At 48.0% G+C, this 17,732-nt stretch overlaps 1 protein-coding gene across 1 annotated transcript in view; it reads left to right on the top strand.

The window, feature by feature from the left end:
- LOC139230187 (complement C4-A-like) overlaps positions 1-17,732 on the top strand; it is a 186,096-nt gene that overhangs the window by 145,216 nt on the left and 23,148 nt on the right. Inside the window, exons 30-34 of the mRNA XM_070862027.1 lie at positions 217-378; positions 1,266-1,325; positions 8,117-8,210; positions 12,375-12,525; positions 15,287-15,389. Of these exons, the coding sequence (XP_070718128.1) occupies positions 217-378; positions 1,266-1,325; positions 8,117-8,210; positions 12,375-12,525; positions 15,287-15,389 (570 nt within the window). The remainder of the gene's footprint in view (positions 1-216; positions 379-1,265; positions 1,326-8,116; positions 8,211-12,374; positions 12,526-15,286; positions 15,390-17,732) is intronic.

The following is a 17,732-nucleotide window of genomic DNA, read 5'->3' as shown; positions in this document are numbered from 1 at the left end:
TCTCTCTCTCTCTCTCTCCCGCAGTCTCTCTCTTCCCCCCCAGTCTCTCTCTCCCCCCCCCAGTCTCTCACCCCCGCCCCAATCTGCTCCGTGCAGAAAGGAATGGATTTTGAAGTGTCGTCCCAGATCCAAACAGAGTGACGGGTGTCATCAGTCAAGTATTCGGGGCATCTGGAATATTTCCACTCGTCCAACTGGAATTTTGCTTCTTTGAAGGACACAGTAATTGCCTTGGAAGCTCTATCAAGATACCACACCGCTTTCATGGAGAGAGAAGAGGAAGTAAACATGCAAATTCAGTTCAATGTTTTTGGAAAGAACACTGGGACCACGGTTCACCTGCGCAGACGGAACGCTCTGACACAGAAGGAACTGAAGGTGAGGTTGCCATCGGGAACAGCACATCCTGTTTGATTGCCTCGCTTACTCTCCACCCGCTCCCCACCTGCCTACTCCGCTGGCCAGGTTGGTAACCAATGGACCCCACATTTTGCCCAGTATGGGGTGGAGCTTGACTCTACATGATGGCGCTAAACAGCCGATAGCCAGTCGGCAGCCCGTTTTATCTCTATCCGATTTTAATTTGCATTGAAGTAGTTTAATAGATTAAATAAGGAACATTGTTTTCCACTGGCAGGTGGGTTGGAAATCCGAGGATTCAGATTTAAGGTAATTGGCAAAACAACCAGAGCGGGAGATGAGGAAAAAAAATCTACACAGTGAATTGTTGTGATCTGGAATGCATATAAGAACATAAGAACATAAAAACATAAGAAATAGGAGCAGGAGTGGGCCATACGGCCCCTCGAGCCTGCTCCGCCATTTAATACGATCATGGCTGATCCGATCATGGACTCGGGTCCACTTCCCTGCCTGCTCCCCATAACCCCTTATTCCCTGAAATGGTGGTGGAATCAGATTCAATAGTAATTTTCAAAAGGGAATTGGATAAATACTTGAAGGGGAAAATTTGTAGGGCTTTGGGGAACGAGCGGGGCAGTGGAACTAATTGGATAGCTCATACAAAGAGCCAGCACAGGCACAATGGGCCGAATGGCCTTCATTGTTCATTGGTCTATGATTCTAAGTCTGACTTTAAAATCTTAAAAAATAGACCGACCAGCTCTTGTTCCGCACATAGATTCCTCCCTTAATCGTTTTGCTTAATGATCAGATCATGCTCCACATTCATCATACATAGAAAAACTTGTGGAGAGAAAGGAAGAGTCTGTTGATTGAATATAATGTACCTTCCACTCTGCTAGTTTCCTTTCGGAAGCAAGATTCGAATCGAGCTATCGGGTCAAGGAAATGGGACGCTGACTGTGAGTATACTTAACGATTACTAGAATTTTTTACTTCAACAATTAACTTCAGATTTCAGTTTTAAAGCTGCCTTTGGTATTTTTCCGTGAATGAAGCTGTTGCAAGTGCTAAAATAAGTTAAATACAGCTCCGTCGGCACCTATCGACCAGTGAACCAGAAAATCCCTCAAAAGGATTGTCGTCTGATGATTTTGCAGGCCCGTCTATTGTTCCTTCTGTTTCTGGCTGATTGTTAACTGTGGGTGGAAGATATTTGCCTCCGACTGCAATCATTTCTACAAAAGTACCCGGCGGTCCCAGAGGCTCGGTGTCTTGTGGTCCTGGGGCTCTATGTGAAGGCCAGCGACGGGGCCCACGTATCCCCGGAGCGTATGGGTTTCACACAGATCTCTGGGATCATGCGGGCCGCTCCAACCTCATCATCATCACAGGCGGTCCCTCGAACGAGGATGACTTGCTTCCACATGAGTTCACAGATGTTTCAATGAAGGACCCGATGTTCCAGTCCTGAACTCCAGTTGAGGGGGTGGAAGATGCCTGGATTTTTTTAACGTGTGGTGGCCGTTGCACACCAGCCACCACACGGGCTTGACAGAGCTAGGTCTTGGTCCAGTGGCAAGGATTAACCAGGACGACTAGAGACCAGCTCTGCTGCATGGACCTAGTGCGCACACATATTATTCAATGTCCCAGCTTCCACAGCTCTCTGAGGCAGCGAATTCCACAGTTTTACAACCCTCTGAGAGAAGAAATTTCTCCTCATCTCTGTTTTAAATGGGCGGCCCCTTATTCTAAGATCATGACCTCTAGTTCTAGTCTCCCCGTGCTGCCCCTGGGCCCTCGGCTCTTCTGGGCCCCGTATCCTTATTCGCCGCACCTCCGCGACGATCTCTCGCCGCTCCTCCGCCACAAACATTCGCCACACCTCCGTCACGATCTCTCGCAACTCCTCCACCACAAAAACACTCGCCTGTCGAAATCTCGACCTCCGATAAACGACTCAGACACCTTCAGCTCCAGCAGATGTTTCTTTAATTTACTTGCGAGCAAGGGAAAGGTCACACTCAGTCAATGGCTAAATGAACACCTCCGAAATGGTACAATTTCACGAGATATTTATACAGTAAAACCCAAGTTATGGCCTCTCCCTGTGTATTGGATCTGTCTCGCAGTCAGTGAATACAGATAAAGAGTTAATTACTACATCCTTGTCCTGACATGGTTTCCGGATATTTCCTTTTGTCAGGGTTATTAGTTGGCCAGCCGGCCATTACTCGATGAGAGTGTGGTAATGAGCTATTACCTGCCTTGCATTGTGTCAGGATTGTCCAGTTTCCTAGTCAGTTATCTTTTTGCATCAAATGGATGAGGTCTCTGCAAGAAATAATGGCTGGTGGTTTGAGTACTTTGAAAAGGGTGGGGTGGAGTGGAACTGGTGTTGTATAGACAATAGGAGAGCACCATGGTGGGTACGTGTCTCAGCAGGACTTGCCTCCTAGCTGTCTGGTGGCTATCAGCCATTTCAAGCCAGGTTCAGCTGTTTTTGCAAGCCGACTGCTTTATGCAGAAATTTCTGGAAGGACCAGGACTCCATTTTGTTATATATTGCAAAGGGCACAAAAATACTGCATGGTATCAGCTTAGATAAAAATACATTTCCACATGCCGCACCTCTGCCACGATCTCCCGTCGCACCTCCACACCAAACATTCGCCGCACCTCCGTCACGATCACCCACGATCCCTCATCGCTCCTCCACCCCGATCACTGATTGCAAGACCGCCACGACCTTTCATGCTCCTCTGCTTTAACAGGGCCCAGCCGGTGCTCCTGCCCACGCTCCAAACGATGACCTGGGTCCTGATTACATCACCTCGAAGCCATCGAACACTTGGAGTGTCTCGCGCTGGAAGCTGCAATGGCATGTTCCTTTTTATAGCCCCAACCTGCGGTGCTGTTCTCTCACAGGTCAGGGTGGCCCAACCTATCAGAGTACATAACAACATAAAAACATAAGAAATAGGAACAGGAGTAGGCCACACAGCCCCTCGAGCCTGCTCCGCCATTCAATAAGATCATGGCTGATCTGATCATGCACTCAGCTCCACTTCCCCACCCACTCCCCATAACCCCTTATCCCCTTATCGTTTAAGAAACTGTCTATTTCTGTCTTAAATTTATTCAATGTCCCAGTTTCCGCAGCTCTCTGAGGCAGCGAATTCCACAGATTCACAACCCTCTGAGAGAAGAAATTACTCCTCAACTCTGTTTTAAATGGGCAGCCCCTTATTCTAAGATCATGCCCTCTAGTTCTAGTCTCCCCCATCAATTGAAACATCCTCTCTGCATCCACCTTGTCAAGCCCCCTCATAATCTTATACGTTTCGATAAGATCACCTCTCATTCTTCTGAATTCCAATGACTAGAGCCCCAACCTACTCAACCTTTCCTCATAAGTCAACCCCCTCATCCCTGGAGTAGGGGGATCCCCATTCATAGTTATGGTAATTCCGTATATAGGGAGCTGCCATAACTATGGATGGGAATACCCCCAAAACCACAGACACACTGAAAATAAATTTTAAAAACACATTCCATATTTAAAATGAATTAAAGTGCAATTTCATTAAATATTTTATACCAATTTTTTTTTTAAATATGTCTTAACAGGGCTAAAAATAAACTTCCCTTAATGGAAAGGGTTTTTAACATATACATTTTATAAGATTTTGTTTTTCTATTTTTTAAAACTCTTACGCTGGTAAAAACAGGCCTTGTTCCTGCTTTTACAAGCGTACAAATATGAAGGATGTTCCCGTGGAGGGAGGCCCATTTCCTTTGATCGCGTGCGATTTGTCAAAATAAATGTTGACAGATTGCAAGTGCCGGGTCTGGGCGCACACTAAATCTGGGACTTGCAGGGACCTCACGGGCACATGCGCATTTCGTGGTTAGCGCGATCACCGACTTCTCAAAAGCGCTTTACAGCCAAGGAAGTACTTTTGGAGTGTAGTCACTGTTGCAATGTGGGAAACACGGCAGCCAATTTGTGCACAGCAAGCTCCCACAAACAGTAATGTGATAATGACCCAGATAATCTGTTTTTTGGTTATGTTGATTGAGGGATAAATATTGGACAGGACACCGGGGATAACTCCCCTGCTCTTCTTCAAAATAGTGCCATGGGATCTTTTACTTCCACCCGAGAGAGCAGACGGAGCCTCGGTTTTACAGTTCATCCGAAAAATACTCAGTACTGCACTGGGAGCGTCGGTCTAAATTTATGTGCTCAAGTTCCTGGAGTGGGACTTGAACCCACAACCTTCTGGATCAGAAGCGAGGGTGCTCCCCACTGAGCCACAGCTGACACTTGGAGCTGAAGATAATTTTTTCTGACACAGCAAGTTGTGATCTGGAAGGCATTGCCTGAAAGGGGGATGGAAGCAGATTCAATAGTCACTTTCAAAAGGGAATTGGATAAATAGTTGAAGGGGGGATAATTTTCAGAGCTATGGGATAATAGCAGGGCGCGGTACGAATTGGATAGCTCTATCAATGAGCTGGCACAGGTACGATGGGCCAAATGGCCTCCTTTCCGTGCTGTATCATTTAATGATTTTCTGATCATGGTCGGATTGTGAACTTTGACCTCTGGGTTGCTCGGCCAATAATACAGTCACTGGGCTACCATACAGGGCTCATCAAGTTACCAAACAAGCACACGTTCACACATTTTACAGCCAGGGGCTTTGGCAGAAGGTTTAAAATAGTTCACTTTTTGTATCCAAACACATCAGCTGTTGAATATCGAAAGCAGTTGAAGATTCTGCTTCCCCAGAAAGATGAACTTAGCATTAAAAAGAAAAAAAAGGAGCTTTTCATTTATATAGCACCTTTCACCACCCCTAGGTCCCAAAGCGCTTCTCATCCATTGAAAAACCTTTGAAGTGTAGTCACTGCTGTAGTGCAGGAAACGCAGCCGCCACTGCACACAAGCTCCCACAAATAGCAATGTGGTAATGACCAGATAATTTGTTTCAGTGATGTTGATTGAGCGATAAGTAGAGTAAGATGAGGCAAAAAAAGGGTGTGTATGACAGATGTCAGGTTGAAAATACAGGTGAGAATCAGGCTGAATATAAAAAGTTCAGGGGGGGAAGTGAAAAATGAAATGAGGAGCAAAGAGAGAGTATGAGAATAGACTGGCAACTAACAGAAAAGGGAATCCAAAAGCCTTCTATACGCATATCAATAGTAAACGGGTACTAAGGGGAGAGGTGGGGCCGATTAGGGACCAAAATGGAGAGCTACTCATGGAAGCAGAGGGCATGGCTAAGGTACTAAATGAGTACTTTGCATCTGTCTTTACCAAGGAAAAAGATGCTGCCAAAGTCATAGAGAAAGAGGAGGTAGATGAGCTACTGGATGGGATAAGAATTGATAATGACGAGGCACTAGAAAGGCTGGCTGTACTTAAAGTTGATAAGTTGACCAGGGCCAGATGGGATACATCCTCAGAAACTGAGGGAAGTGAAGATGGAAATTGCAGAGGTACTGGCCATAATCTTCCAATCCTCCTTAGATACAGGACTGGTGCCAGAGGGCTGGAGAATTGCAAATGTTACAGCCTTGTTCAAAAAAGGGTGTAAAGATAAACCCAGGAACTACAGGCCAGTCAGCTTAACCTCGGCAGCAGGGAAGTTTTTAGAAACAATAATCCGGGATAAAATTAACAGTCACTTGGACAAGTGTAGATTAATTAAGGAAAGCCAGCACGGATTTGTTAAAGGTAAATCGTGTTTAACTAACGATTGCGTCTTTTGATGAGGTAATAGGAAGGGTTGATCAGGGCAATGCGGTGGATGTGGTGTACATGGACTTCCCAAAGGCATTTGATAAAGTGCCACATAATAGGCTTGCCAACAAAGTTGAAGCACATGGAATAAAGGGACAGTGGCAGATTGGATATGAAATTGGCGAAGTGACAGGTAACAAAGAGTAGTAGTGAATGTTTTTTTTCAGACTGGAGGAAGGTAGCCACTGGTGTTCCCCAGGGGTCAGTACTAGGACCACTACTTTCCTTGATGTATATTAATGAATTGGACTTGTGTGTACAGGGCACAACTTCAAAATTTGCAGATAACACAAACCTTGGAAGTATAGTGAACAATGAGGAGGATAGTGAAGACTTCAGGAAGACATAGACAGGCTGGTGGAAAGGGCAGAGGAAATCATCATATCATCATCATAGGCAGTCCCTCGAAATCGAGGCGGACTTGCTTCCACTCTAACAGTGAGTTATCAGGTGACTGTACAGTCAATACGGGAATTACAGTCTCTGTCACAGGTGGGACAGACAGTGGTTGAAGGAAAGGGTGGGTGGGACTGGTTTGCCGCACACTCCTTCCGCTGCTTGTGCTTGATTTCTGCATGCTCTCAGCAACCAGACTCGAGGTGCTCAGTGCCCTCCCGGATGCTCTTCCTCCACTTAGGGTGGTCTTTGGCCAGGGACTCCCAGGTGTCGGTGGGGCTGTGGCATTTTATCAAGGAGGCTTTGAGATTGTCCTTGAAACATTTCCTCTGCCCACCTGGGGCTCGCTTGCCGTGTAGGAGTTCCGAGTAGAGTGCTTGCTTTGGTAGTCTTGTGTCGGTCATGTGGACAATGTGGCCCGCCCAATGGAGCTGGTCGAGTGTGGTCAGTGCTTCGATCCTGGGGATGTTGGCCTGGTCAAGAACACTGACGTTGGTGCATCTATCCTCCCAGTGGATTTGCAGAATCTTGCAACAGAGTGCTGCACCGTTGGAGGGGCAGTACTGAGGGAATGCCGCACTGTCAGAGGGGCAGTACTGAGGGAGTGCTGCACTGTCGGAGAGGCAGTACTGGGGGAGTGCTGCACTGTCGGAGGGGCAGCATTGAGGGAGTGCTGCACTGTCGCTGGGGCAGTACTGAGGGAGTGCTGCACTATTGGACGGGCAGTACTGAGGGAGCACTGCACTGTTGGAGGGGCAGTATTGAGGGAGAGTTGCACTGTCGGAGGGGCAGCACTGAGGGAGAGCTGCACTGTCGGAGGGGCAATACTGAGGGAGTCCTGCACTATCACAAGTGTTGTCTTTGGGATGGGAATTCCCGTTGTGTATTATCAGATTGGATATTCCGGCCAACAGCAGCATTCCATCTCCCCGAAGCAGGGAGGAGGTACAGCCCTGCCAAGAGCAACGCTGGTTCGGGCTGTCCCTGGACATTAGGGTGTGTCTGAAGCACACAGAGCAAGTGGGCATGAAAGATCCCATGGACCACTATTCGAAGAAGACTTAGGGGAGTTCTGCCAGGTGTCCCGGTCAATAGTAATCCCTCAACCAACCTCACTAAAAACAGACGATCTGGTCATTCATCACATTGCTGTATGTGGGATCTTGCTGTGTTTAACTTGGCTGTCATATTTCCAAGATTACAACAGTGACTACACTTTAAGAAGACTTTATTGACTGTAAAATGCTTTGGGACGTCCTGAGGTGGTGAAATGCGCTATAGAAATGCAAATCTTTCTTTTTGCCTACAGCTTATTATTAACAATCCCCTTAAAGTTGTTAGTTTTTATCATCACATTTCACCTGACGCTATTTTGTGAATAAACTGAAGTGTTTGAATGCAGGTACAGAGCATTTTGAGTTTGATTTACTACTGATATCCCACTACTGATATCTGAAGACATCAACATCCATGTACCACATCGTGCTGTGACTTTAAGAGTTATAGTCTTTAACGGGAACTTGTTTATGAAACTTTCAGTTACGCAAAATGTACCATGTAATGGAGGAGCCCTCAACTACCTGTAACAAGGTTCACCTCTCGGTCACAGTCAAAGGCAAAGTGGAGTTTAAACGTAAGTCTACATCCGCTGCACAAAGTGAATGGGGCCCATGAGCCTAGAGTGATCTGAATGTAGACATAAGCTCCATATGTATATCTGGATCACACCAAGCTTAAATGTACCAATGCCCAGGTTTTTGTTTAATCGTTATCTGTCATTAATAAGAAACTTCTCGACTTAAAGGATAGGGGTGAAGCTGACTTTTAAATCCTTTCTGTAGAAAGATGTGTAGGACTTTACAAAGTCCCACGTGTGGGATTCCCCCTAAATCCTCAGCATTGCACAGATCCAATATTACCTCATGGGAGTATCAGCTAGTGGCTCAGTGGGCAGCACTCTCTGCAAGTGAGCCAAAAGATTGTGGGTTCAAGTCCCACTCTAGGGACATGAGCACAAAAAGATCCAGGCTGACCCTCCAGTGCAGTGTTGAAGGAACGCTGCACTGTCGGAGGTACCGCCTTTTGGATGAGACGTTAAACCGAGACCCTGTCTGCTCTTTCAGGTGGATGTAAAATATCCCATGGCATTATTTCAAAAAAGAGCAGGGGAGTTATCCCCAGTGTCCTTGGGCCAATATTTATCCCTCAATCAACAGAACAAAAAAACAGATTATCTGGTCATTATCACATTGCTGATTGTGGGAGCTTGCTGTGCACAAATTGGCTGCTGTGTTTCCTACATTACAACAGTGACTACACTTCAAAAGTACTTCATTGGCTGTAAAGTGTTTTGAGACATCCGGTAGTCTGTTATAACGTCTCATCCGAAAGACGGCACCTCCTACAGTGACGCACTCCCTCAGCACTGCACTGGAGTGTCAACCTAGATTTATGTGCTCAAATCCCTGGAGTGGGACTTGAACCCACAACCTACTGACCCCAATGCGAGTGTGTTACCCACTGAGCCAGAGCTGACACTGTAGGAACCACAGCAGCCAATTTACGCACAGCAAGCTCCCACAAATAGCAATGAGATAAATGACCAGATAATCTGTTTTCTTAGTGATGATGATTGAGTGATTGGCCAGGACACTGAGGAGAACTCCCCCGTTCTTTTTCAAAATAATGGCATGGGATATTTTAGGTCCACCTGAGAGCAGGCGGGGGCCTCGGTTTAACATCTCATCCTAAGGCGGCACCTCCGACAGTGCAGCGCTCCCACAGTATCTGAGTGTCATGTTTATTGTCTCACAAGAGACATTCAGCCAAACTTTGTTCTTCTTCGAAATAGTGCCAAGGGATCTTTTACATTCACCTGAGAGAACAGACAGGGCCTCGGTTTAATGTTCCTATCCGAAAGACTGCGTCCCTCAGGACTGCACTGTGAGTGTCAGCCTAGATTTTTTTGTGCTTAAATTCCTGGAGTGGGCCTTGAGCCCACAACCTTCTGACTCAGAGGTGAGAGTGCTACCCACTGAGCCACAGATTTAATTCAGATCTTGACGGGGTGGAGGGGGTGGAGGGGGTGGAGGGGGGGGGGGTGTTCGATCAATTGCCTCAGAAGAGTTTAAGAATGAGAAAGCCGAGAATGTGAAACTGCTGTTCAATGGCCACCTTCACAGGACAGGTAGAATGCAATCCGTGCTGGATTCCAGTCAATATATTGGGGGGGGGGGGGGGTTGAGTCCGTCTTGGGAGATAGCGATTTGCTAGCCCTGCTTTCCACCCCGAACCATTTTCTGATCCATTGACTTCAATCACTTCTAAAGTTGGAAGGGTGACCATTTTTCTCTCTGCGTCCTGATACTCACGGTTGGCTGAACATCATCACCGAAGTGGCGGATTATTGATCGGAATGACGATGGTACGGATATTCAAAAGCAAAATACTGCGGACGCTGGAATCTGGAATAAAAACAGAAAATGCTGGAAATCTCAGCGGGTCAGGCAGCCTCTGTGGCGAGGAAGCAGAGTTAACGTTTCGGGTCGATGACCCTTCGTCAGAACTGGAGAGTTTGGAAAGACCAGATTCTGAACAAGCATTGAAAGGGGGAGGGGAAGAAAGAGCAAAAGGGAAGGTCTGTGATAGGGTGGAAGGCAGGAGAGATTAGAGAGACAAAAGGGATGATGGTCCAAATTGAAATGATAATGCCAGGAGTTAGAAAAACATTAGTCAAGGTAGGGTGTGAATGGCGGGATAATGACCAACTGCCATTGGAGACAAGGGGAAAAAAGAAACAGGCTCTGGGGAGGGGTAGGGTGGAGGGGAGAGGGAGCCAAAGATTGACAGCGGTTACGCTCTGAAATTGTTGAACTCGATGTTGAGTCCAGAAGGCGGTAAAGTGCCTAAACGAAAGATGAGGTGCTGTTCCTCGAGCTTGTGTTGAGCTTTGTTGGAACAGTGTAGGAGGCCGAAGGCAGAGCGATCAGAGTGGGAGTGGAGTGGAGAATTAAAAGTGACAGGCGACCGGAAACTCAGGGTCACACTTGCGGACTGAACGGAGGGGATCCGCAAAGCGGTCACACAATCTACTCTCGGTCTCCCCAATGTAGAGGACACCACATCGTGAGCAGCGAATACAGTATACTAAATTGAAAGAAGTACAAGTAAATCGCTGTTTCATAAGAACATAAGAAAAAGGAGCAGGAGTAGGCCATAGGATCCCTCGAGCCTGCTCCGCCATTTAATATGATCATGGCTGATCTAATCATGAATTCAAGTCCACTTCCCCGCCTGCTCCCCATAACCCCTTATTCCCTTATCGGTTAAGAAACTGTCTATCTCTGTCTTAAATTTATTCAATGTCCCAGCTTCCACAGCTCTCTGAGGCAGCGAATTCCACAGAGTCACAACCCTCTGAGAGAAGAAATTTCTCCTCATCTCTGTTTTAAATGGACGGCCCCTTATTCTAAGATTGTGCCCTCTAGTTCTAGTCTGCCCCATCAGTGGAAACATCCTCTCTGCATCCACCTTGTCAAGCCCCCTCATAATCTTGTTTATATCCTAATTTGCCCTGCTGAATTTATTGAAGAAAAAAACATGATCAAACTTCACACTGAGCGAATAATCATACAGAATGTTCTTTTAGATTTTCGATTCATCGAACATTGAATGATTCTGTTAGTTGTGATTCTTGCAGGGTAATTAGAGTTTGTTACATGAATAGTGCATCTTATCACTCTATGAAATCATAGAACTTACAGCACAGATGGAAGCCATTTGGCCCATCGTGTTTGTGCTGGTTCTCTCAGAGTAATCCAATTATTCCCACACCCCTGCTCTGTAAAATGTTCTCCCTCACGTATCTATCCAATTCCCTTGATAAAGTTACTGTTAAATCTGCTTACACCCACCTTTCAGGCAGTGCGTTCCAGATCACAACAACTCGCTGCATTAAAAAAAAATTCTGCTCACCTCCCCTCTGGTTCTTTGGCAAATCACCTTAAATCTGTGTCCTCTGTTTGCCGACCCTTCTGCCACTGGAAACAGTTTGGTTTTAAAGGCGTAAATAAGGACATTCATGATTTTGAATACCTCTATCAAATCTCCCCTTGAAGGAGATTCTGCTCCAAACTCTAATAAGAACTTAATAAATAGGAGCAGGAGTTGGCCATTTGGCTCCTCGAGCCTGCTCCGCCATTCAATTAGATCATGGCTGATCTTCTACCTCAACTCCACATTCCAGATCGCAATAATCCCTTGATTCCCTTAATATCCAAAAATCTATCGGATCTCTGTCTTGAATATACTCAATGACTGAGCTTCCACGGCCCTCTGGGGTAGAGAATTCCAAAGATTCACCACCCTCTGAGTGAAGACATTTCTCCTCATCTCAGTCCTAACTGGCCGACCCCTTATTCTGAGACTGTGACCCCTGATTCTAGACTCCCCAGCCAGGGGAAACATCACAGCTTCTTTTTAATCTCTCCAAGTCCCTAATCCCTGGTACCATCCTAGTAAACCTCCTAGTAATTCTCTTAAAGGCCTTAACATCCTTCCTAAAGTGTGGTGCCCAGAATTGCCCACAATACTCCAGCTGGGGTCTAACCCAGCGACTTATAAAGGTTTAGTATAATTTCCTTGCCCAGGATCCAGAATGATTTTTTAGCAGTCTTCTCAACTTGTCCTGCCTGCTTCAAAGGTTTCTGTGCATGGACCATGTGGCCCCAATGCTCCTGCAGCCACTAACATTGTACACTGAACAGGAATGAAGTGCCTGTCCCCTTTTATCTCACAGAACTGTATGACTACACTGAGGGTGACGAGCAGTCACTTCCAGCCGATGAGCCTTTTGGCTCCATAGATTGGTATGATCTTCGGTCCCGAAGGAAAAGGGAAGTTCCAGATCCTGCTGATCGCCAGACCATTTACTATGAAGTCTGTTCGTGGTGAGTATGAGTGAACCTAGCCTGCAGCGACCACTCAATCCATCTCACGTTAAAATATGCTTCATTCGATGCTTGACACAAATCCTGAATCCAATTGAAATATGGTGTCAGCCAGTGTCTCAGTGGGTAGCACTCTCTTGCCTCTGAGTCAGAAGGTTGTGGGTTCAAGTCCCACTCCAGAGACTTGAGCATGTAATCCAGACTGACACTCCAGGGCAGTGCAGAGGGAGTGCTGCACTGTCAGAGTTGCCGTCTTTCGGATGAGATGTTAAACCTGCTCTCTCAGGTGGACGTAAAAGATCCCATGGCACTATCTCGAAGAAGAGCAGGGGAGTTATCCCCGGTTTCTGACCAATATTTATCTCAATAAACATAACTAAAACAGATGATCTGGGCCATTATGTCATTGCTGTTTGTGGGAGCTTGCTGTGCACACATTGGCTGCCACGTTTCCCACATTACAACAGTGACCACATTCCAAAAGTACTTCATTGGGTGTGAAGCACTTTGGGACATCCGGTGGTTGTGAAAGGCGCTCTATAAATGCAAGTCTTTCCTTTCTTTTTACTTTAAAATATCAGCCAGAGGAATGTTCAGTCCACCCGGTGACCATATCCCCACCAGAGGAAATGAGTTCTTCCTGTTAGTTAGACAACGAGCAAAACACCAACAAACTGGATTTGCTGAATTATTCAGAATGGGTTTCGACATCAGTCTGGGATGGTGGAAGCAAAACGGGCGCGATGGGCAGTCCTTTGATCGGGCAGAATGTGAAACAGGCTGCCCATTGGCTACAAGTCCATTTCTCGCTGCTGACGAAGATCAATTTCACCCCATATGAAAACCTGTATCATTTTTCCAAACATATCAAATCCTCACTTCATCTTCTCCCCAGTGAAAATCATTGCAATATCTGAAATGGCTCCTGCTAGTTATAGCTTGTTATCATTGTATAATCCCAGTTAATCCTGTTCCCTATCGCTGTCACATTGGTCTTTCTATAATGTGGCACTTTAAAACTATGCCCAGTAACCGAACTGAATTAGTAAGAATGTCTTGTTAAAATTGACCGCTGCTTGTTTACCCTTGTACCCAATCTCCCTAGTTACAAAAGCCAAAAATACAATTGTGTTTTTGACTAGATTATTATCTACTTGTGGAGGTCCTTTCATGGACTCGTCTCTCTGGGTTCTCAGGTTTCTGTGTCCCTCCAGATCTATCAGCGTTGTTCCATATTCCTGCTGCCTGCTTATCGCTCCAAGATTCACATTTACCCACATTAAGTTGATGGCCATCTATCTGCCCATTCTGTTAACCCATCTGTCTTCTCTCGATGTTTTATACACTCTCCATCCCATGCACTTTGCACCCTCCATTACTTTCGGGCTGCGAGCAGATTGAGATTTCGTCCTCCCTGCGACATCTATTGAGTCGACGAAGAGAGAGAGAGAGAGAGAGAGAGAGAGAGAGCGCTAGCAATCTGGTTGGAGGGTTCCTCAGGCGTTAGTGTTGGGCGGACACTAAATTTAGCACCGGAGAAGTTTCAGCGACGGGAACAGCAAAATTCACTTTCTGCGCCCTGAGACTGGGGCAGAGCGCTGAGGGAAACGTTCCACACTTCTCTTGTGGCGCTAGGCCGGGTGCGTAACTGAATATCCCGCACTAAAGACGTACTACGTTGCGCCCGAAGAGAGGCCTCGCTGCAAAACAAAATTGGAACAAAAACACATTAAAACATTCCTGATACATCGCTCACCACAAATAAATTAAATCGCAAAGAAATCTCTCTCTCAACACTTACCTGATGCAGTCGTTCCTTCCCTTAGCTCCCCGGGACAGCTCTGCACCCCAGCTTTCTCTGGCGGGGTCACTAGGGGGCGCTGCGGGTGCAGCACAAACCGAATGTTGCGGCCGTGTCGATACCGGGGGCGTTACACACCGGCACACCCTCCTGGGCGATACTCCTCGGTACCGGCACACCGAATTTGTCGAACGGCGCGAATGTCGGCGCTCGTGGCTACAAACCCTTCAGCACCCATATTCTGACCCTCGGCAGGGGCGCTTCCAGCCAAATTTCTCCCCCAGAGTGTTTCCACTTGAGGGGGAGAGCAAACCTCGAGGCCACCATTATACGCTAGTCGAGTAAAACCTTTCATAATTTCAAAGGCCTCGGTCAGATTTCAAGAGAAAACAGTTCCAACCTGTTCACCCTTTCCTGTTGGGTATATAAGATAATCATCAAGAAATCCCACAGGGAATTCAGGAGAATCCTCTTTACCCAGAGAGTGGTGAGAATGTGGAGCTCGCTCCCTCGGGGAGTGGTTGAAGCGGACAGTACAGATGCACTGAGGGGAAGTTTGACCAGCATTTGAGGGAGAAGGGAATAGAGGGTTATGCTGATCGAGTTGCCTGACGAAGGATGATAGGGATCTCGAGTGGAGGATAAATGCCGGCATGGACTGGTTGGGATGAATGGCCTGTTTCTGTGCCGTATATCCGATGTAATCCTATGCAATCATCCTAAAGACATACTCCAGCACATCTGCCACATAGTGCGAATGGCAAAGGAAATGGATTCAACAGTGTTTAATGTACAAACAACAAATTGCAATAATGCCCCTTCACATCCGATGCGGTGTAATTTCAGCAGAATTTCACTCTGGCCTCTGCAGTGCTTGTTAACAGTAAGCTTTGGGCAGATAACCTTCGATAGCAGTGTAAGTCCTCGAGTTATTAACCTTTTCGAATGTTGCTGCTGCAGGCGAGATGATGAAGGCGAGAAGGGTCAGAACCAGTCTGGAATGGCCATTGTCGACATCTCACTGCTCAGTGGCTTGGTGCCTGAGACGGTGCAACTCGATCAGGTACAAACAATTCACCAATAGGAGAAATTCTTGCATTGCTTTTGTTTGTAGGTTGATTCAGATCAATGCCGTGGACAGGACAGTACAGGGATACAGAGGTCTAGAAATACACACATCCTTTACAGATGCGCACGTTATACACACCGACCATTACTCACCCCGCCCGTTATACACACTGCCCTATACGCACCCCGCCCGTTACACACCCCGCCCGTTACACACCCCGCCCGTTACACACCCCGCCCGTTACACACCCCGCCCGTTACACACCCCGCCCGTTACACACCCCGCCCGTTACACACCCCGCCCGTTACACACCCCGCCCGTTACACACCCTGCCCGTTACACACCCCGCCCGATTTCCTGCCCGTTATACAACCCGCCCATTACACAACCCTGCCCGTTACCCACCCTGCCCGTTACCCACCCTGCCCGTTACCCACCCTGCCCGTTACCCACCCTGCCCGTTACGCAACCTGCCCGTTACGCAACCCGCCCGTTACGCAACCCGCCCGTTATACACCCCCGCCCGTTATACACCCCGCCCTTTATACAAGAGGCGAGGGCCCAGGGGCAGCATGGGCCAGCCCACACTGTGATATGTCTGTGCACTAGGCCCGTGCAGCAGCGCTCAGGATCTGGAATATTAGGTCCTTCATTGAAACACTGGGTTATCATCCCTTTTTGGCGTGGAAGCAAGTCATCCTTGTTTCGAGGGACTGTCTATGATGTATACACTCCCCATCCCCTGTTGTACACCCCGCCCGTTGTGCACCCCGCCCGTTGTGCACCCCGCCCGTTGTACACCCCGCCCGTTACGCACCCCGCCCGTTGTACACCCCGCCCGTTACGCACCCCGCCCGTTGTACACCCCGCCCGTTGTGCACCCCGCCCGTTGTGCACCCCGCCCGTTGTGCACCCCGCCCGTTGTGCACCCCGCCCGTTACGCACCACGCCCGTTACGCACCCCGCCCGTTACGCACCCCGCCCGTTGTGCACCCCGCCCGTTGTGCACCCCGCCCGTTACGCACCACGCCAGTTACGCACCACGCCAGTTACGCACCCCGCCCGTTGTACACCCCGCCCGTTGTGCACCCCGCCCGTTACGCACCCCGCCCGTTACGCACCCCGCCCGTTACGCACCCCGCCCGTTGTGCACCCCGCCCGTTGTGCACCCCGCCCGTTACGCACCACGCCCGTTACGCACCACGCCAGTTACGCACCCCCCCCGTTGTACACCCCGCCCCCGTTGTACACCCCGCCCCCGTTGTACACCACGCCCGTTACGCACCACGCCCATGACGCACCCCGCCCGTTACACACCCCGCCCGTTACACACCCCGCCCATTATATGTACACCACCCATTAATCATGTCTTCCCATTTTCATCTCCCTTGACTTCATGTCAACAGTTTGTAGCCATTCATTAGACAACTTGTAGAGACTGACCAAAGCTGTGGCACATCAATGCTAATTGAGGAGAGATAGTGAACCTTCTGTTCCCTGTGCTGGTGAGCAGAGAACAGGAGCCTAGTCCGTCAGTGATTCTGGCTAGATTATTGCAGAATAAGGATGTGATTGGATGCATTTTAATGAGCTTTGACATTTGAACATAAGAAATAGGAGCAGGAGTTGGCCTTTCGGCCCCTCGAGCCAGCTCCGCCATTCAATAAGATCATGGCTGATCTTCTACCTCAACTCCACTTTCCTGCACTGTCCCCATATCCCCTTATTCCCTTAATATCAATAAATCTATCGATCTCTGTCTTGAATATAAATGACTGAGCCTCCACAGCCTTCTGGGGTAGAGAATTCCAAAGTTTCACCATCCTCTGAGAGAAGAACTTTCTCCTCATCTCAGTCCTAAATGGCCAACCTCTTGTTCTGAGACTGTGACCCCTGGGTCTAGACTCCCCAGCCAGGGGAAACATCCTCCCTGCATCCACCCTGCTAAGCCCCGTCAGAATGTTATATGTTTCAATGAGATCTCCTCTCATTCTTCTAAACTCTAGAGAATATAGGGCCAGTCTCATCAATCTATGAAGTATTTCAAATTTTCTCTAGTGAGTTTCACAGAAGCTTCAAAGCTTTACAATTTCCACAAGGGGATGGAGAGAAGGGTGAGAGGGACAGGGAGAGGAGGGCACGAGGGGAGAGGAAGGGGGGAAGAGGAGGGAGGGAAGGGAAGGAGGAGTGGGGGGGGAGGGGGAGAAAAGCAGAAGATGAGGGCATGGGGAGGGGGAGTGCGTGGAGGAGGGGCCGTGCATGGGGAGGGAAAGCCATGGGGAGGGGAGTGCAGGGAGGAAAGGGGAGGAAGGACAAGGGGAGGATTAGGTCATGGTG

This window comes from Pristiophorus japonicus, chromosome 19 (assembly GCF_044704955.1).
Source record: "Pristiophorus japonicus isolate sPriJap1 chromosome 19, sPriJap1.hap1, whole genome shotgun sequence".
NCBI classification, from domain to species: domain Eukaryota; kingdom Metazoa; phylum Chordata; class Chondrichthyes; family Pristiophoridae; genus Pristiophorus; species Pristiophorus japonicus.
The sequence above is the reverse complement of the archived record's forward strand: the minus strand, read 5'-3'. Positions and strand labels throughout refer to the sequence as shown.